Genomic DNA, 21,613 nt, shown 5'->3' on the forward strand with positions numbered 1-21,613 from the left:
CATTTAGTATTTTCTTAAATATAAGTGCTGCATTAAACTGTTTGGTTTGACAATTTTAGAAATAAAATCTGTCAACGCCGAGAAATAGCGTCTCATTCCTGTTTAACTGTTTAGTCTGAAATTGGCACACATTAATAGAAACTAGATTATACGTTGCCCTGCCTATCCTTAATCATTGAACAGTAATCAATTAGGGAGAATTGTGTTAACAAGAAATGATAGAATCTTTCTCAGCACTCAAACGTAAATGAGACTGATATAACGAGAAGTTATTTGATGTCCGACTAACAATAGTAATGAGAGACTCACCTTCGTCTTACTAACCAGTATTGTAGTCAATGTGTTTGTAATTTTGTGCGTTATCATATGCGATTCCATGTTCTTTGATTTGGTCACGGAAGTGATTTGTCTTTGATTTGTTGATCTTGAGTGAATTTTAATTAGTTTTTCCCTAGTAGTGCTACATTTTATCTTTGTTTTTAATAAATTTGAGAATTTATATCTTTGGAATTGGTGTCTGCGTCCAATTATTGCAGAAATTGAGTTCTACAAGATTCTAGGATTCTTGATAAGGTGATACTTAAATTCACTTCCCTTAACTGAAATGTATAAGTGTACCTTACGCTACATAAGTGAACCAAGGATCCTATCCAGTCTATTTCTAAATGTTAACTTTCAGCTTCTACCACATCGCTGGGGAGTTTGTTCCAGATTGTGACAACTCTCTGTGTGTAGAACTGTGTCCTGTTTTAGTAGGATATTCCTTTCAGACCTGGAAAAATTCTGGTTGCTGTCCTCTGAACTGCCTTTAGCTCAGTGATATCCTTCTTGAAGTGTGGAGCCCAGAACTGTACACAGTATTCCAGATGATGTCTAACTATGCTTAACATTACTCCCCTTGTTCTCAATTCTACACTTTTCACAATATACCCTAACATTCGGTTTGCTTTTTTATTGCTTCCCCACATTGTTTGGATGGAGAAAGTGAGACCTAGGAGTCTATGTGGACTCCTTTCTCATGCGTTACTTCTTCTAGATCTGTACCTCCCATAGTGTAGCTGCCTCCTCCCTTGTGACGGCTTGGTTATACAGTAACCCCTCCCCCTTGGGCAGTGCTTCCGACTTGAAAGATGATAGGTTGTGAATGCAACCCCGGTTATCTGAAAAAGGAAGCACTGCCCAAGGGTTGCAAGGTTGAGCAGGAGTCCTGGCTCCCAGCAAAAGAAGACGAACTGTCACTGTGTGGAAGTTACTCCACTTGGATGTAAAAGGAGTATGCAAGCACGACTACACCATCTAATGATTATCCACAGGCACTAGGACACGCTGAGAGGTGGATAATTCCCCAAATATGTCCGGTCTACACAAACTACCTCTTAATTCTCCTTTTGATTTGGGTTCTTAAGCCAGGAACACACCACAGATCACACAGGACAGTACCATTAATCAAATTTATTACAAAGATATCCGTGTCAAAATCAGACAGACTTATTCAAGCTAAAACACAAATAAGAGATTAACCCCCCCCCCCTCCAAACAAAAAAATCAAATTATAGCGATTAGTCTCTTCAGGCAGCACCAGGAGCTGGAATGGGGCAGGCAATAGTCCACATGTCCTAACAAAGTAAAAATGGGCAGGGACAAACAAATCCAGCTTCTGCTCTCATCTCAGGGTTGGTGATCCAAAGAAACCACAGTGTCCATATACAGTCCCGGGAATAAAATGGCCAAATTAAAATGAAATAAAAGCCCTCGTTAAAAAGTTAACCAAAAACCCAATGCCTTGTACTTTAAATAAAGTCCATTTGTGGCTAAAAAATACTAATAAGTCCACCAAAGGTAAAAGTAAAATTATTGAAAAATAAAAGATCTCTACAATAATAAAAATAATAAAAATCTCTGCCTCTCAATCTCACTCTGCAATCTCCCCTCCCCAGCTCCAAACCTGAGAGCTTTTTACCTCTGGCCTTTCAAGTGTTCCTCATTGTCAAATATTGAAACTCGTATAACCTGGTGAATAAGCGGGTGCTCTCGTGAATGTGTGATTAGCCACGTGCGTATTTAAATCCAATCAATCAGGAATAAAACTCGTGCATATCAGTGAAAGAAGGGAGGAAAGCAAATTAAACAAACGTAACATTTGAGCAAATAAGAAAAAATAGAAGGGGAAAAAAGAAAACCAGAAGGTTAAATATCAAACATATCAATAACTGTCAAAAATATCAAATACTGCTTTAAACTGAAATAAAGTGATTCAGAGTTAGTAGAATGTCAAAATGAAGTCAGTTTTGTCATATTGAATTTATTGGCAAGTCAAATAAATTGAGAGTTAAGTTTACATAATTGATATATAATAAAGATCCAGAATCCATATTTGAGCAAAATCAGGAAATTGTAGAGGCTCAGGTGGAGACAGGATGAACACCAAGGCTGCAGCATGCCTGGAAAGAGCACAATTAACCTCTGGTCACTGCATTGCAGAGATCAGAATATTTTCTCCTTATCCTTTCCATGCTCGTGTTTCAGTCCAGGGTTTTGATATTTAAACAATAACATTATATTATAGGATATACATATATATTATGGTTGGGCATTGTGAGTAATGTAGTAGTTAACAAAAATGAGTACAAACCCTAATGCTACACAACACTTGACTGCTTGGTTCACAAGTATTATGCTTCAATGTCCCTTGGGCAATTGAAAAGCATAATGTGTAAATCTGACACATTATACGTTTGGTAATACTACCACTGGAATGTAAACATACAGTGCAGGTGAGGGGTTGACTATTCCCCCCACTGATTACAAGTGAACATATATTATTACTGGATCACATTTGGAATAATTGTCATCTTATTCTAAATTTAACTAATGCAGCAAATTGCACCATAGACATTGTTACAAAGAACACTTTGTATTCCTGTTTGTATGCATCTTGATGTCCCTGTGAAAATGTTAGAACAAACACAAATAGTCTTAATCTTCCTTGTTGTGTAATCCTTTAATACCACAAAACACAACATCTGTCTGAAGAAATGCACAAATTCAAAATCTGTTAAACAATGGTCCATATTTATTCTTTCCACTTCAAATTCTAAAAATAATCAATCCTGTTCAATTTTACACATCATGTTTTTTGTTTAATTTAATTCAGGCTTTCATAAAAAAAACATAACGTGTGCAAATATACAGAAAAACAAAACATAACTAGGAGCTAAAATGTCATCTTATTCTAAATTTAACTAATGCAGCAAATTTCATCATAGACATTGTTACAAAGAGCACTTTGCATTCCTGTTTGTATGCATCCCGATGTCCCTGTGAAAATGTTAGAACCAACACAAATAGTCTTGTTTTGTAATCCTTGAATCCAACAGAACACAAAAATAATCTGAAGAAATGCACACATTCAAAATCAGTTAAATAATTGTCCATATTTTTTGTTTCCACTTCAAGTTCTAATAATTAAAATAAGGAAATAATCAATCCTGTTCAAATTTTTTTTTGTGAAAAAAAAACGATGATGTCTCCTTTCATATGACTTAAAACTAATTTTGCATTATATTCTCATGATAATGTCAGTATGCTTCAAATGTATATGGTGAAGCATTTAACTAGTCGTTTTGTATAGGCCAATCATGTGTTGCATAGGTTACACAACACTGTTGTTTAACATGTTTTCTCATAATATATCCAGATGCATCTTTCCTCTGCTCCTTTTTGAGATGCCATTGCATTGTAGTTAACTTCAGTTTTATTGTAGTAATATACTCAGTTGGCCTATATTTGGTTTGTGGGGCTGTAACTAAAAAGTCACCTAAATCTATTCAAATTAAAAACAGTACACAGTCAAGATTGTTAACACAATTATGTCATATGACTCAGTTATTTACAATTATATTGAACTGTATTCAAGTGATAAAATGTATCCTTGTATAGTATTTGAGTAGTAAATTAATCTCTGAGTAGTTCTAATTATATAGAATTATTGAGTATTCAATCCCATTTCAATTGTATATATCATATTAAAGCATTTATTGATTCTTTAGTATGTGACTGCTCTGCCATAGCTACAATTTTAACCAAACCTAATTGTAAAATATCTACTTACTGGTTGAGATCCTTATATAGTCTATACATCTCTCAAAGTGATTTTGAAAGCATTTTACGCATCATGTTTTTTCTTGAATTTAATTCAGGCTTTAATAAAATAACATAACACTTGGGTGCAAATATACAGATAAGCAAACCAAAACTAGATGCCAAAATGGCAAATATTTCCACAGCTACTGTGAACTTGTCAGGAGAGCTGATATAAGCTGGGATAAATGTGATCCAGACTGCACAGAATATGAGCATGCTGAATGTGATGAATTTGGCTTCATTGAAGTTATCAGGGAGATTGCGAGCCAGAAACGCCAGCACAAAGCACATGGAAGAGAAGAATCCAATATACCCTAACACAGCCCAGAATGCACCTGCAGATCCCAGGTCATACTGCATAGTATTTCATGTTCCTGTTGGGAAAGGGAGGTGAAATTGTCAACCAAAGCACACAAATCAGGACCTGTATGATTGTGAAGGCAAGAACACTTAACCTCTGCTGTGTGGGCCCAAACCATTTCATAATATTATTGCCTGGCAGTGTAGCCCTGAAGGCCATTAACACCACTATTGTTTTCCCCAGAACACAAGAGATGCACAGGACAAATGTGATGCCAAATGCTGTGTGGCGCAACATACAGGACCACTCAGAGGGCTGGCCAATGAAAGTAAGTGAGCAAAGGAAGCACAGAGTTAATGAGAAGAGCAGGAGGAAACTAAGCTCAGAGTTATTGGCTCTAACAACAGGCGTATCTTTGAATTTAAAGAAAACAAGTGCCACAGCTGTGGTTAAGCAGGCACTGAGCAGAGAAAAAAATGTTAGCGTTATTCCCATGATTTCTTCAATCGACAGGAATTCAATTGCTTTTAACACACATTCATCTTTTTTGTCATTAGACCAGTATTCCAAGGGACATTGAATACAATAAATAGAATCTGTAAGAAAATGACACATATGGTTAGAAGACTATAACACACAGTTCTAATGAAACCAATTTTACATTGTAAATCATGAGTTCCCCAGGCCCTACTTCTTCAGTTCCTCATTCCCTCATTCCTCAGTCTCATGAAAATGTGGACTGTATATATAACATATACAGTGCAATTGTTTTATGATTACTAATACTAATATAAAATAATAAGAGTTTCAGCAATGATGGAATACACTTTCCAGTTACCTGTAGTGTTGCTGATCTCTCCTGCTGCACACTGTATGCAGTCATAGCAACAGACAGGCTTTCCTTTCTGAACTGCCTTTCGAGTGCCTGGGAGACAGCTCTCACTGCACACGGATCTAGGAATCTACATAGGGGCGGTAAAAATTATATTTAATAAAATGTTTAAACAATATTCTAAGTATTCCTTTAAAAAAATCTGTAAATAAATAGCTATTTTGAGTGAGTCTTCAATACATAGCACAGACATATAGCGGCAACTTGCGGTAGCATTTCATCCAAGTCTGCAAATGATAAAAGATTAAACATTACATAGTTTACCAATCTTTTTCATTGCAGCTGTCAATAATACTCTTTTTTTAAGAAACCTGCAATCTATTAATATTATATATGAATTACTTAATGCTGTTTATTAATTGCATACATTTAAAGGACTAAGCAAAATTGCAAACCTAAAAACCAGTGCTAATCTGTCACAATTACTCTTAATTTATAATCAATAATAAAAAAAAATACCTCATTCTGACCTCCTGCCCAGACAATGTTGACATCATTCATGACAAACTGATGACCTGCTGGCAATGAAGAATCATAGTGACCGACATTCGTGAACTGTATGCTGCTTTCATTTACAAGTTGCCAGTTCAATAATTCATATCTCGCAATTGGGTCTCCGTTCTGGCCAAAGGAAACCGTCTCTCCACTTTTGGTTGTGAAGTTGACAGTTGTCAGATATTCCAGCAGCTGTGGAGAAAAAATACTTAGATATAATCATACAAGAAAAAGATGATCAATTGATCAATTGTATATTATTTAATTCTGACGTAAATATTGTCATACCTGCCATGGTTGAGTAATTTTACCTCTAAGACAGCTATGACTGACATTAGGAGCATGCTTTTTTGTACATTCGAGTAGGCTGTGTAGAGAATATGCAACAGCATACACAGCTTTATATACATTATTTGATATTCTCAGTTCAGACACATCAGTGTATCCATTCTTCAATTCTCTTAAATATTCAGTCCCTGTGCAAGGGTTTCTACGTTTTTTATTATTGTCTTCTGTCAGAGAACAATTAAATGCAATTTCCCAAAACTCTTTAAGGAGAGCGTTGTTTGGATCCTGAGTTGGATGGACATTTATTAAGAACTCTTTCAGTCCATCAATTTTGGTTTTCATGACAGCAAATCTAATCGATCCACGAAGAATTCTGCAACCTTCTGCTGCCACTAAGTTACTGGAGGTTATCCAAGATTCACTGCCAATTAATTGGAGACCAGTAACATTTTGAAGGAATAATTATTTTAGTAACACTGTCATCTCCTTGACCTACAAATGCTATAACAACCTTTGCAGTGCTCTTTTTTTATAACTTTAATAACATTTAGAATTTTCTCTCTGGGAAATGTTTGGTGAATGGCCACGGAATAATCAATACAAATCCCCTCTTTTTCAGCAACTTGAACAAAGGTTGCCATCCCATTGTTGCCATAATCATTGTCAGTCCTAATGGCTCCAACTCAGGTCCATCCAAAGTGCTTGACAAGCTGTGCCAGGGCTCTGCTTTGGTAATAATCACTTGGGATGGTTCTGAAAAATGAGGGAAATCTTCTTCTATTGCTCAGACATGCACAGGTAGCAAAGTGACTTATCTTCAAGGAAAATAAATAACAGCATATCATTGAAAATAAATTAAAAAAGGGAATATAGTAAATTGTTTATTATACCACAAAGGCAGATATATATATATATATATATATATATATATATATATGTAATTTCTCACCACTGGAATATGAAAAGGTCCAACTGCAGCTGACATTGCAATGCTGGGGGATGATCCAGACTCTCCTATTATAGCCTGAACTGCAGCGGGTTTGGTGCAGGCTGTGTCAGAGAGAGTTTCCTCATATCCATTCATTAAAGCCATGGCTGCTCTTACAGCAGAAGGTAATGAGTCACAGGAATCATACATTTTATAACCCAAGGAAATGCCAGGAAGAAGATCTGTACTGTTATTTATTTCTTCAATGGCAAATATCATCGTCTGTGCTGACTGGAATTCTGCTAAATTTAAACTAAAACGAGAAGATATAATGTTTAGTTTGATTTAAACTAAAAGCTTCCTTTCATAACATACAGTGCAATCAAAAACAATGTATTATGAATGTAAACAAAGATGACTTGTTTTGTAAATGCAAACTAACCTTTCACATTCCAGAGGCTCTGGTTTGCTCCTAAATGGAAACATTTTTTCCACAGTATCACTGTGGATTGCAAACACTCCTCCAAGCATAATGTCTCTCTCATTAGATAAGTGTGGAACCATTACTCTTCCCTGTAGCCTGCAAGCAGGCATTTCTGCTAATGCCATAACAGCCACAGCTATCACCAGTGCTGCTGCTCCTAATAACATCCTAGAACTAATGAGGACACCTCTTTCTGATCAAACACAATGTTTTAGTCTTTATATGACACAGGAGGTCCCTGGGTGGGTTAAATAAACATGAAGTAAATATTAGAAACTCTGTGAAGCATGAGGTCTCAAAGGTTTGATTTTAATTCTACCCCAGGTCAAAAACTAAAATACTGAACAGTAATTACTCTTCTTCTGTTAATTCAATCACTTTCCTGATTGCAATTGTATAGCAAAGATAAAGAGAAAATACAAAATGAGAAAAAAACTTGTGTAACAACATCCCACAAACGTAAAAAAACACAAATGTAATACAAATCTGCAGCTTTTAATGTAATAATCCCACTAACATATTAAGTTTCCCACAAACATAATAGCAGTTGCCTACCAGAAATGTAATAAGTCATAACCATTACATTTGCAGGGATTTGTTTTGTTTGTGGGAAGGTGAAAATCTTCAGCTTTCCACAAATGTAATAAATCACTAATATAATCAAAATCTGCATCTTATACAAGTTTCTAACTCTAAATGTCTTCAACAGCCAATTACATTTCCTTCCCACATATTCTTGTCCTGTAGGTTCTTGCCTGTTTGGCCTGATCAAGTGTTTTTGCAATTAAACCCTATCATATTAATTCCAGATTTGTTCCAGGTTTTATTACAAAGCCAAGTGTAAAACATCTCAGGAGAGGCAATAACTATCATGTCACTCTAGCAATGAAAGATTTACAACCAATCATAGTAACCCTATACAAAAGTTTCATTACACACTCACCTGCTATACAATTAAACTATGCACAAGTAAATAATGTAAAGTATTGATTGTCAGTAACAGCTGGATATTATTTATCCTCATTACAGAAATATTTCACCCAGAACATGATTCTACCTCATTTCCATTCCTGTTTGGAGCCAATAAACTCATTTTTTAGAATAGTTTTTTCTTTATAAAGATTTTGTAGCGATCCTGCCGGGTGTCTGTGTGTATGTGCCAGTAGGGCAGCCCAAAGGTGATGGGGGGGATGTAAAAGTGTGTATGCAGGGTGTGTGTGTCAATTTGGGGCTTCTGTCTGTGTATATGTGTGTGTGCATGTGTGTGAATGTGTGTTACATGTGGGGTGTCGTTGTGAGGGATTAGGGAGGGGTATTTGTGTATGTTTGGCTCCCTCCCGTCTCGGGGTGGTACAGCCGGAAAGCAGTGATGATTGGACGGGAGGGAGTCTCCAGATAGGGGGTGTATATAAGGGCGTGGTGACGCGCCGGGAGGCTGAGTTGAGTGGGAGTTAAATGAAGAGAAATATCTGTATGTTTGGAGAGAATCTGAAGGAAAAAGGGGGAAAAAGGGAAGTACCTCTGTAACAGATTAATAAACCACAGATTTTGTTTTGGAAAACTCTGCCTCAAGTGCTTTATTTTATCAGCGACAAAGGCAAGGTGGAACAGACTACACATGTGGAACAGAAGAAGAATGGCCGTGCCACCGACAAAGGGAGAACAACTACTGGGAGCCACCCAAAAGGAGAGAGCGTAAGAAAAATATTAGAAGAAATACAGCGAGAAGTGGGGAGGAAGAGAGAGGAGCAACGAGACGCCGTGCAACGGTGGAGAGAAGAGATCGGCTAGGAGGCGCAGGACGGGACCAGGCCGACCACGTTGCCGCGGGCAGAAATACAACACCGGAAGAGCGGCACTTGGTAAGCCTACAGAATAGCAGCCTAAAATCAAGCCAGGACAAGACACGTGGACTGCCGATACCAAGCTTTTACAGCTGATCAAGAGACTGAGTTCCCCTGAGTTCACCCTGATACAGCCGCTAATAGAAAGAGAGCCTGTAAGTACCAAAACCGTACAACAATGCGTGCATGTGTAGCGGGGAGGGTAGATAAGCCTCGACATAGGCACCAATCTGATAGCGGTGGGGAAATAGGGCATTAGACTGTACAGGCCCAGACAGCACAAGGCGATGGAACCGCACCGCGGACCTCATCCCCGGTCTGCCCTGTGCCGATGGCCAGCCGGAAGGAGTTCTGCGGGCCTGCACCGTGTGCTTTGGAGAGGGACTGGTCCACCCTCTCCAGGCTGGGGGCCCACACCTCGTACTGGGAGGGACACAAGCGCAGCGGGCCCAGGCCGCTCCCATGGTGTCCTCCCCGAGACCCCCCCTTGCTGACGTAACTACTGCTACCACGGTCGCCAGGCAGGTATGGGCCACAAACCAGGAAGGCCTGCAAGAGGGACAAGGTGAGCAGCTGTGGACCCCGTTATTCGAGTTCCGCCACAGTTTCACCGCGTCTCCTGCACATACAGGCAGGACTCACGTTGTGCAGCATCATATTGACACTGGGGACGCCCGCCCCATTAAACAAAGGCCCCGCCGGATCCCAGTCACCCCGTCAAGCTGCCGCTGACCAGGCCTCAGAGGAGATGGAGGCTGCCAGCATCATCAAGCCCTCAGACCTCCCCCGTGGTCCTGGTTCCAAAGAAAGACGGGACCAGGAGGTTCTGTGTGGCAGCTTACCGGCAGCTTAATGAAGTGACAGTCAAAGATTCCTATCCCCTGCCCCGGATCGATGAGTCCCTGGATTTAATTGCCGGCTCCACCTGGTTCTCCTCTCTCGACCTGCGGAGCGGTTATTGGCAAGTGGCCCTGACTCTGGAAGCGCGGGCCAAGACCGCTTTTCTCCACCGGACGGGGACTGTGGCAGTTCTGCGCCATGCTGTTTGGTCTCTGCAACGCCCCCGCCACGTTCGAGCAGCTGATGGAGAGGGTGTTGTTGGGGATGCCATCAACAGAGTGCCTGGTCTATCTTGACGATCTCCTGGCCCATGTAAGAAGCTTTGACGACGCCCTCTCGACGCAATGGAAAGTGCTGGAATGACTGTGCCAGGCAGGCCTCAAGCTGCACGCAGAGAAGTGTTGGCTGTTGCGACGAGAAGTCTCGTTCCTGGGCCACCGAGTCAGTCAGGACGGCATCGCTACCAAGGAGGACAAAGTGGAGGCTGTGAGAGACTGGCACCCCCCTGCCAATCTCTGGCAGTTGCTGGCTTTTCTAGGCCTTGCTTCCTACTACAGGCAGTTTGTCCCCCGGTTTTGTTACAGTCACTGCCCCCCTTCATAGTCTGACCTGCAAAGGCACCCCCTTTGAATGGACAGACACCCGCAAAGAGGCCTTCGACGCACTGAAGCAAACTCTCTGCACCGCCCCTGTCCTCACTGCACCTGAACCCTCAGAGGCCCTTCATCCTTGACACGGACGCCAGTGATGACGCCATCGAGGGGGTGCTGGCTCAAGAAATGCTGGAAGGTGAGAGGGTGGTGGCATACTTCAGCAGGACGCTCAGCAAAGCCGAACACAACTACTGCGTCACCCACTGGGAGCTGCTCGCTGTTGTGGAGACAACCCGTCACTTCTTCCACTATCTGTGTGGGTTGCCGTTCACCATTAGGACAGACCACGCAGCGCTACGCTGGCTTATGTCTTTTAGGGTGCCAGAGGGGCAGGTGGCGCGCTGGATTGAGCAGCTATAGACCTTCTAGCAGCTCATCTGAACCCCAACAGCCTGTCCAGAAGGCCCTGCGCCGCTGATCCTTGTACTGGCTGTGCATGGAAGGAGGCCCGGTAGCAGGAGCTGACTGGGGAGGTGACACTCACCTGCCGGTCTCTACTTTCGTCATTGGAGCCTGATTGGCAGGCCCGCCAAGAACAGGACCCTGAGCTCAGAGAGGTCTGACAGTGGGTGGCCAACGCTTGCCGACCCAGCTGGGAGGAGGTCATCGCAGGGACGGTTAGCCTATGGAGCCTGTGGCCCCAGTGGCCAGGATTGGGTCTGCATGAGGGCGTGCTGCAACGCTGGTGGGTGGAGCCAGCCACCGGGGAAGAACGGCAGCCCCTCCCTCCCCCCCGGACCACACTTCGCTAGGCGCCTCCTCCCACCACTCTCCTCTGTGTGAGTAAAAGTCCGGGGCTGTTTTTTGGTCCCCGTCCGCCCCTGAGTAGCTGATTTGCTGCAAGAAGCAGTGATCGCTTTGGAGCAGCAGAACCAGGAAAGTCCAGCCCTAGCCAAGCTAGTCTGTTACATTTGATTTAATTATATTTCACAGCAGTAATGTGAAACTTATAAAACAAATAACATGAATTTTGGTATAGATTTGGTATACAAACATGAACCGAAAACCAACCCCTACATTGTATTTAATTTTGGCATTCTTCACATGGTGCCATCATGTAAATCACAACACTGACACATTGAATTGTTGCATTAAAGCAGGAACTGTATTTCCATTTCAAACCCTTTTCGTCAAAGAAACACTGAAAAAGTATTCTGACCGATTACATCATCACAGTGCCAAAGATACGGACTAAGAAAAACTGACTTTCAACTGAATAATTGTGTTGGTGAATTGTGTTAATATTAATATCTAATGTATTATTGCCACTAAAAAGTAAGTCACAAATATGCCAAGTTACACAGCTCTACTGTGGAGCTGAGGCACATTTAATCCTCAAATGATTAAGATTGAAAGATTGAAATAAACTTAATAAGAACAGGGGTTTTGTTAATTTTGTATTTATATATAAATCTATATTATTTTATTTATTTGTTATTATTATCCCCTAAAGTCTCAATATAAAGATGCACTATTGCAATTATAAAATATAGTCCTTGGGGTAGATTAGTGCAGAATAACAAATGAAACCTCTGAGATTTCCTAGAAAACACTAGTCTGAGCTTCACTCCATGTTGATCTAAAAACCCCAGAGACCCTTGTGTCATATAAAGAAAAGCGATGGCTCTTTGTCTCAAATCACAAAGAGCTGTCCTTATGAGTTCTACGATGTTATTGCGAGCAGCATCACTGGTGATGGTTATGGCTGTTGTGACATCAGCAGAACTGCCTGTTTGCAGGCTGCAGGGAAGAGCGTCTCTTCCACACTTATCTAACGAGGGAGACATTATGATTGGTGGAGTGTTCGCATTCCACAGCAAAGCTGAGGAGAAAATATATCCCTTTACATCTAAGCCTAAGCCCTTGGAATGCAAAAGGTCAGTTCATATTTAAAATAAAATACTTTTTACAATATAATAAGCAGTCTCATACTAATGTTGTTATTTAAAATACTATATATATATATATATATATATATATATATATATATATATATATATATATAATGTTATTGTTTTATTTTCTTCCAAAATGCAGTATTTAAAAATTGCAATATGCAGTAGCCAGACACTATAAGCAAAAACAAATATTGAAATTTTTCAAAATAGCATGAGTAGGTTACATTGCAAAATAATTATTAAGAATGGAAGCCTTTTGGATACATATGTTGAATTTGGTTTAACATAATGGCCTTAATGAAATACAGAATTTGAGCTCTTATCAATGGAGTGGAGGATTAACCATTAACTTTGCTGAAGTTAGCACTGAAGGTTACTATGGTTTTGAGAATATTATAATTGTAATAATTAAGTATAATACAAGTCAGAATGGTAATACATTAGAACATAAGAAACCTCATTTGAGTTTATTTCTTGCGTATGAGGATATCACATTTACAAAACAGCCTGGGAACCATACATTGGCAAACAGGTGCTATTTTAGTATTATTATTATTTTATTTATTTATTTATTTATTTATTTATTTATTTATTTATTAGCAGACACCCTTGTCCAAGGCGACTTACAAAATATAAGTGCAATACAAAGTGCAATAATACAGTGCAATTCAAAGCATAATACATTTTACAAACTCCAATTTACACAAGTGTATACGAGATATACAGTAAACAATCTATGAGGTCTTACGTCCTAGATTGTAAAAGCTGATAAGTCAAGGGTCAAGGGAAAGGGAACATAGGGGAAATCAAAATAAACAATATGAGTACTACTAAAGCAAGGCAAGTAGTATGACAAAATGTTGTATAAGTGCTATCTCATGGGAGAGTAAATGACTAAATTACAAGTACTGTATGAAAAGTACTGCCTTGAGTAAGCGCTGGAAGGAGATCAGAGACTCTGCTGTTTTGACTTCAGTGGGAAGGTAATTCCACCACTAGGGGCCAGGGAAGAGAAGAAGCAGTCTCTGGAGCAAGGAGAGTGCAGAGGAGGCAGAGTTATTCTTTTGGGACCAGAGGACTGCAGTGGTCTGGAGGGGATGTATGGAGAGACATGGGTCTGAAGGTAGCTCGGTGCAGTGTGGCCGAGACAGCGGTAGGTGAGGGTCAGTGTCTTGAACTGAATGCATGTTGTTCAGGAAGAATCTGAAGGTGCGTGTCAGCGTGGTGATGTGCTGAGTGTAGGAGAGCGCAGGATCGAGGGTGACTCCTAGATTTTTTGCAGAAGAAGACAGAGATAGTGTGGTGGATTCCAAGGGGATTGAGATGGAGAGATCAGCAGAAGGTGAGGAAGAGGGGGGAAGAAGAGATCAGATTTGGAGAGGTTGAGCTTGAGGTGATGTGAGTGCATCCAGGCAGAGATAGCAGACAAACAGGAAGAGATGCGAGAGGGGATGAGAGGGTCAGAGGAGGGGAAGACAGGAAGATATGCATAAAAATGGCAAGAGAAACCATGGGATGTGATGAGGGGGCCCAGGGAGCAAGTGTAGAGAGAGAACAGGAGGGGGCCCAGGACGGAGCATTGGGGTACACCTGTGAGGAGAGGTTGGGGGTGGATGAGGAACCTCGCCATGTCACTTGATAAGTCCGGTCGTTGAGGTAGGAGGAGAACCAGGTGAGAGCAGTCCCAGAGATCCCAAGGTCAACAAGGCAGGAGAGAAGGATGGAGTGACCGACAGTGTCAAATGCTGCAGAGAGATCAAGGAGGATGAGGAGAGGGAGGCCACCTGAGCACAGCTGAGGGAGTCAGTGACTGCCAGGAGAGCAGTCTCAGTGGAGTGAGCTGTGCGGAAGCCGGATTGCAAGGAGTGAGTGATGGGACAGAAATGCAGAGAGCTGACATTGGACAGCACGCTCGAGGATCTTTGAGAGGAAGGGGAGTAGGGAGACAGGGCGGTAGTTCTGAGGAGAGTTACGGTCAAGGGTAGGTTTCTTGAGGAGTGTGATCACAGCAGCTTGTTTAAATGTAGAGGAGAAAGAGCCAGAGAGGAGGGAGGAGATGAAGTGGAGTAGGTCAGGAGCAGTTGCTTGGAGGAGGAGAGTGGAGAGAGTGTCCAGGGCACACGTTGTAGGTTTGTGACCTAGGAGGAGAGAGGAAATTTCAGAGGCTGAGAGAGGTGAGAATGAAGAAAAGGAAGCTTCATCGATGGGAGACTATGTTAAATAAGTTAGTGTTAGTCAGAGTGACTTTTTATCTAGTCCATTTAATGTGCTGTTATATATAGATGCTGATATTCATGCATGGATAGTCCTGATGCAGTGGGTGACAAAGTCGATGAGTATTCCTGTTTATTTCATGTACTTACTTTAAATACAAGTTTAAGCAAAACTTATTTGTGCAAACGTATTCATTCCTTGAATCTGTTCACATTACATGAGTAACAATAACATTGGGTTATGCACCCCAAAAAATTGAAAATCACAAAGAAAAATTTTAAGAAAATTGGATATTGGGGGTGGGGCAAAATCTGAAATAGGGAGCGCTCTTCTATTAGGATGAATACGGTATACTCAAATATGTGACTGGTAGCAATGTATACATATTTTGTACTACACCTCATCACATGCATCCACATTACAAACTCTATCAACATATTAAGAAAATAATTCAAAATGTTTCTAGAGTTATGAAATGCATTTTTACTTGTAATTACATGTGTGCATATTTTATATGTGATACAATGTATAATATGTTGGCTTTATAGATCATATTCTGTTCATTACAGAAATAGCTGTGCCAGTAATAGCAGTGTGAAAATATTTAAGAACCCCTGATCTGAGGCATCTAATGGAGTGAGCTGCCACACCTGTCTCTATTACAGGAAACAAGTGGATACTGCAAACACTTGTATCACAGACACTTTCTATTGTGGTAACATATTTGCTTCAATAAGCATTTATTGTGTACGAATGATGTTTTGACGTAGGTATATATAGATATATAAAATATATTTTTCCTAGGTTAAACATTGGAGGATTGTTTTCAGCAAATACAATGATATTTGCCGTTGAAGAAATAAATAACAGCACAGAACTTCTTCCTGGCATTTCCCTGGGTTATAAAATCTATGATGACTGTGACGCTATACCTGTGGCTGTAAGAGCAGCCATGGCTTTAATGAATGGATATGAGGAAACTCTCTCTGACACAGCCTGCACCAAACCCGCTGCAGTTCAGGCAGTGATAGGAGGATCTGGATCATCAAACGCAATGGCCATCTCAATTGCAGTTGGTTCTTTTCACATTCCTGTGGTGAGAAAAGCCTAATATGCCTGCTTGCAATTATGAAAAAAGGAAAATTATATTACAAAACAAAAAATACATTAAAGAAATCTTTCCTATTAAATCTGATATGTTTAACTACATACTGACCTACAATCTATTTGGAATGTTAAAATTAATTCACAATAACAAAATTAGAAAAATGAACTACTTAATTAAATCCTCTTAATGTAATGTGTTATTTTCTATCCTTTACAGATAAGTCATGTTGCCACCTGTGCGTGTCTGAGCAACAGAATGAGATTCCCCTCATTCTTTAGAACTATCCCCAGTGACTATTACCAAAGCAGAGCCCTGGCACAGCTTGTCAAGCACTTTGGATGGACCTGGGTTGGGGCTGTCAGGAGTGACAATGATTATGGCAACTATGGGATAGCTACTTTTGTGGAAGCTGCCCAAGAACTGGGCATTTGTATTGAATATTTAGAAGCCATTTCTGAAACATATCCTATAGAAAACCTACTGAAGAGTGTAGATGTCATAAAAAGGAGCACTGCAAAGGTTGTTGTAGCATTTCTGGCCAGAGGAGAGATGACTGTTCTGTTAACAGAGCTATTCCTTCACAATGTTACTGGTCTGCAGTGGATTGGCAGTGAAGCTTGGATAACTGAAAGAAACTTTGCAACAACAGAAGGTTATAAGATCTTAACTGGATCTATGGGATTTGCCATCATAAATAAAAACATCAATGAATTAAAAGAGTTTTTCATGAATCTCCAGCCATCTCAAGTGCAGGGTAATGCTCTCATGAATAAGTATTGGGAAACAGCACTGAATTGTTCTCTGTCAAAACTAGATAACACAACAGGTATAAAATCCTGCACCGGATCTGAGACCTTAAGGGAGTTGAAAAACAGAAATGCAGACATATCTAGGATGAGAATATATAACAATGTTTACAAATCAGTCTATGCTGTTGCATATTCTCTGCATAATTTGCTTAAATGTGAAAAAGGGCAAGGTCCTTTTGAAAACCATAGTTGTGCAGAAACAATTTCAATTAAACCATGGCAGGTAAAGCAATACTGAATTGTCCTCATACAGTCAAATATAATTCACTGTATATGTCCTTTTCAATTAAGTGCAAGCTTTGTTTGTGGTGATATAAACATTTCCATTTTAACAGGTGTTTAAGTATCTGAAAACTGTTAACTTCACAACCAATACTGGAGAGATGGTCTCTTTTGACCAGAATGGAGACCCAGTTGCGAGATATGAATTAGTGAACTGGCAACCAGTTAATGAAAGCAGCATACAGTTTACCATCGTTGGTTACTATGATGCTTCACTGCCAGCAGGTCATCAATTTGTCATGAATCACATCAATATTGTCTGGGCCGGCAGTCAGCATGAGGTGAGAGTTCATCAAAATATCAGAAACAATACATTTAAAAATGAGCATTCAACGATCTATCAAAGAATTGATAATATATAAATGATTTAGCTTTGTCTCAAAGGTATGGAAGCATATTGATGCTACAGGAAAAAACAGTTTTTTTATGGGAGCGTATTGTTTCCCTGAAAAATAAAAAGTGTAAGACCATGTGTAGTTCTTATGGGTAATAATGTGATATGACAGAACTGGATAGGAAGAATAGGAACTTAATAAATGCTTAATTCTCCTGCAAATTGTTATAAAAACATGTTTCTTTAGTTAAAGGCCTGTTATATTTCATTGTGTTTTGTTTTCATAAAACATAAACAGAAATGGTGCAGTGAATTTTTGCACGAAGGAAAAAACTAAACAAAATGCTGCCACAATATATACTTATTAGAAACATGTACCAGACAAAATGTTAGTTGCAATCTAAACAGCAATGGCAAGTGTGTCAGACATTGTCCACTTTTACTCTAATCTTAGTCTTAGGCATCAATAAATATTACAATGCTTGAGCCACATAAACAGAACTGTGCTCAGTATGAGAACATTAAGAAGGATTTTAAAAGAAAAACAATAGTACCATCGCAAATTTATGTTAGATTTACTTAAATGCATTCAACACGGCTTTGTGGTAACTCAAGCCACCATCAGACGCCTTTTTCACATACTTGATCCAGAAGGAGTCATATTAGAATGACTCTCTAAATAGTTTAGATCTAACTTAGTAATTCATGTTCATGGCTTTGAACTGGTGATTCCATGTAAACCTATTTCACCTTCACTGTGCAGATTCCTAGATCCGTGTGCAGTGAGAGCTGTCTCCCAGGCACTCGAAAGGCAGTTCAGAAAGGAAAGCCAGTCTGTTGCTATGACTGCATACAGTGTGCAGCAGGAGAGATCAGCAACACTACAGGTAACTGGCAGTGTATTCAGAACAGAATAACCTGCTCCTAGTGTGTGTTTTATTTATCAATGACACTGAACAAGAAATAATAAATAAAATTTGATGTAATATTAGTCATTAATAAATAAATAATTATATTGTGTTCTCCATTCTAATTAAGTATGAAACCTACAATGTAAATATTCAACAGGCTCTAATCACCATATTTTCTATTATTTTCTTTCAGATTCTAATGACTGTATCCAGTGTCCAGAGGAATATTGGTCAAATGAGAAAAGAGATAAATGTGTTTTAAAAATAATTGAATTTCTGAACTACGAGGAAATCATGGGAATACTGCTCAGTATTGTCTCTTTAGCTGGAGCTTGTTTAACCACCATGATAGCTTTGATCTTCTATAAATTCAAAGATACACCTGTTGTTAGAGCCAATAACTCTGAGCTCAGTTTCCTCCTGCTCTTCTCATTAACTCTGTGTTTCCTTTGCTCTCTTACTTTCATTGGCCAGCCCTCTGAGTGGTCCTGTATGTTGCGCCACACAGCATTTGGCATCACATTTGTCCTGTGCATCTCTTGTGTTCTGGGGAAAACAATAGTGGTGATAATGGCCTTCAGGGCTACAATGCCAGGGAATAATATTATGAAATGGTTTGGGCCCACACAGCAGAGGTTAAGTGTTCTTGCCTTCACACTCATACAGGTCCTGATTTGTGTGCTTTGGTTGACAATTTCACCTCCCTTTCCCAACAGGAACATGAAATACTATGCAGATAGAATCATTTTGGAGTGTGACCTGGGATCTGCAGGTGCATTCTGGGCTGTGTTAGGGTATATTGGATTCCTCTCTGCCATGTGCTTTGTGCTGGCTTTCCTGGCTCGAAATCTTCCTGATAACTTCAATGAAGCCAAATTCATCACATTCAGCATGCTCATATTTTGTGCAGTCTGGATCACCTTTATCCCAGCATATGTTAGTTCACCTGGGAAGTTCACAGTAGCTGTGGAAATATTTGCCATTTTGGCATCTAGTTTTGGTTTGCTTATCTGTATATTTGCACCCAAATGTTATGTAATTTTAGCAAAGCCGGAATTAAACACAAGGAAACAATTAATGGGTAAAATGGCCTCAAAATCACAATAAAAGACCCACATATCTCTCTCCACATCTTTTATAATTTGTTGTAGAGTGGTAGAACACCCCTGCCATATTGTTAAATCTAAAAGCTGATCTTGTCTTAACATTCATTGGAAGTGCTCTTTTAGCTTCTCCTAACTGCACAATATATTAGTTACATCTTCTGTTTTTTATTTAAAAAAGTGAGTTGAAATTGTTTAAATTAAATGTATATTCCTGTGTTTGACAATAAAATAATAGGTGCTGTATAATATTATTTTGCTGTTTTGGCTTATGTTTTTGTGTGTGTATGTTTTCTTCCGATGAGTTATCTTTATGTATGCACACAAGGACATCACCAATGTATAACTAAAAAAGAGAGGTGAATGCAATTATACGGTAAAACATATATAGCCAAACTGAATATTATGCCGTTATTATGAAATTAATTATAAAGCATATATAACATTTACTATTTGTTTATTAGCTTATCCAGGGAGACTTACACCCCTTAGCCCCATCTGTTTTTTTAAAAAGATCTGCTTGGAATAGGGGGACCTTACTTATGTCACATTATCTCCCAACGTATACACAGCACAGGCATTGTTCAGGGCTTGAATTAAAGGTACTGTAACTGCTTAGGCATGACTAACACATTGTATTTGATGTAAGTCTTACTTGATACACACTCTGGAAGGAAATATACAAACCTTCTCACAAAATGAATATTTTATACATCTTCATGACCAGTTATACACTAATTATCTTTCAAGTTGGAAGCATTGCCCAAAGGGCAAGCCTGTTTTCACTGATACCTGAACAATTGTTTTTTTCTATCCAAGCTGCATAGCAGTAGTGTGGAGTAGTGGTTAGGACTCTGGGACAGAGGGTTGTGGGTTCAATGCCAGGTGGGGGACACTGCTGTTGAGCAAGGTACTTTGCCTAGATTACCCAGCTATATAAATGGGCAAAATGTAATATATTGTAACAATTGTAAGTCACCCTGTATAAGGGTGTCTGCTAAGAAATTGAGTAATACTAACAATATTGGCCCCTGTGTGTGTCACTTAAATAGTCCCATCCTGTATGTATACACCAATCAGCCATAACATTATGACCACCTGCCTAATATTGTGTAGGTCCCCCTTTTGCCGCCAAAACAGCCCTGATCCATCGAGGCATGGACTCCACTAGACTTCTGAAGGTGTGCTGTGGTATCTGGCACCAAGATGTTAGCAGCAGATCCTTGAAGTCCGAGGTGGGGCCTCCATGGATCGGACTTGTTTGTCCAGCACATCCCACAGATGCTCGATTGGATTGAGATTTGGGGAATTTGGAGGCCAAGTCAACACCTTGAACTCGTGATTCATCAGACCAGGCCACCTTCTTCCATTTCTCCGTGGTCCAGTTCTGATTCTCACATACCCATTGTAGGCACTTTCGGCAGTGGACAGGGGTCAGCATGGGCACCCTGACTGGTCTGCGGCTACGCAGCCCCATACGCAACAAACTGTGATGCACTGTGTGTTCTGACACCTTTCTATCAGAACCAGCATTAACTTTTTCAGCAATTTGAGCTATAGTAGCTCATCTGTTGGATCAGACCACACGGGCCAGCCTTTATTCCCCACATGCATCAATGAGCCTTGGCCGCCCATGACCCGGTTCACCACTTTTCCTTCCTTGGACCACTTTTGATAGGTACTGACCACTGCAGACCGGGAACACCCCACAAGAGCTGCAGTTTTGGAGATGCTCTGACACAGTCTTTTAGCCATCACAATTTGGCCCTTGTCAAAGTAGCTCAGATCATTACGCTTGCCCATTTTTTCTGCACATCAACATTGAGGACAAAATGTTCACTTGCTGCCTAATATATCCCACCCACTGACAGGTGCCATGATAACGAGATTATCAATGTTATTCACTTCACCGGTCAGTGGTCATAATGTTATGGCTGATCGGTGTATGTGCATATTGTCTGATATATTATTTTATTATTATATATCCACTAGGTGCTGTGGTTGCTTTCCCTTTGTTTGCAGGGTTTTTCTCCCACAGCTGGGGTTACGCACCGGTTGTAAATCCGCAGCCTGCTGCAACTCCCAT

The 21,613-nt window shown here is 40.0% G+C and overlaps 1 protein-coding gene across 1 annotated transcript; it reads left to right on the forward strand.

Annotated features, from left to right (window-relative positions):
* The first annotated feature begins 15,818 nt into the window (after positions 1-15,818).
* LOC136753402 (extracellular calcium-sensing receptor-like) lies at positions 15,819-19,531 on the forward strand. Its single transcript, XM_066709475.1, has 5 exons — positions 15,819-16,076; positions 16,305-17,120; positions 17,233-17,460; positions 18,277-18,400; positions 18,618-19,531. Exons 1-5 carry the CDS (start codon positions 15,819-15,821, stop codon positions 19,529-19,531), a joined length of 2,340 nt encoding a protein of 779 aa, XP_066565572.1.
* Positions 19,532-21,613: the final 2,082 nt, after the last annotated feature.

Source organism: Amia ocellicauda, chromosome 7 (genome assembly GCF_036373705.1).
Source record: "Amia ocellicauda isolate fAmiCal2 chromosome 7, fAmiCal2.hap1, whole genome shotgun sequence".
Classification (NCBI taxonomy): domain Eukaryota; kingdom Metazoa; phylum Chordata; class Actinopteri; order Amiiformes; family Amiidae; genus Amia; species Amia ocellicauda.

Bases quoted from the DNA above. Each gene is read 5' to 3' on its own strand.
- LOC136753402 (XM_066709475.1), top strand. From the start codon at position 15,819: ATGATATTTGCCGTTGAAGAAATAAATAACAGCACAGAACTTCTTCCT. The intron at 17,121-17,232 runs GTAAAGCAATAC...CCATTTTAACAG, and splicing joins TTTCAATTAAACCATGGCAG to GTGTTTAAGTATCTGAAAAC. The intron at 18,401-18,617 runs GTAACTGGCAGT...ATTTTCTTTCAG, and splicing joins AGAGATCAGCAACACTACAG to ATTCTAATGACTGTATCCAG.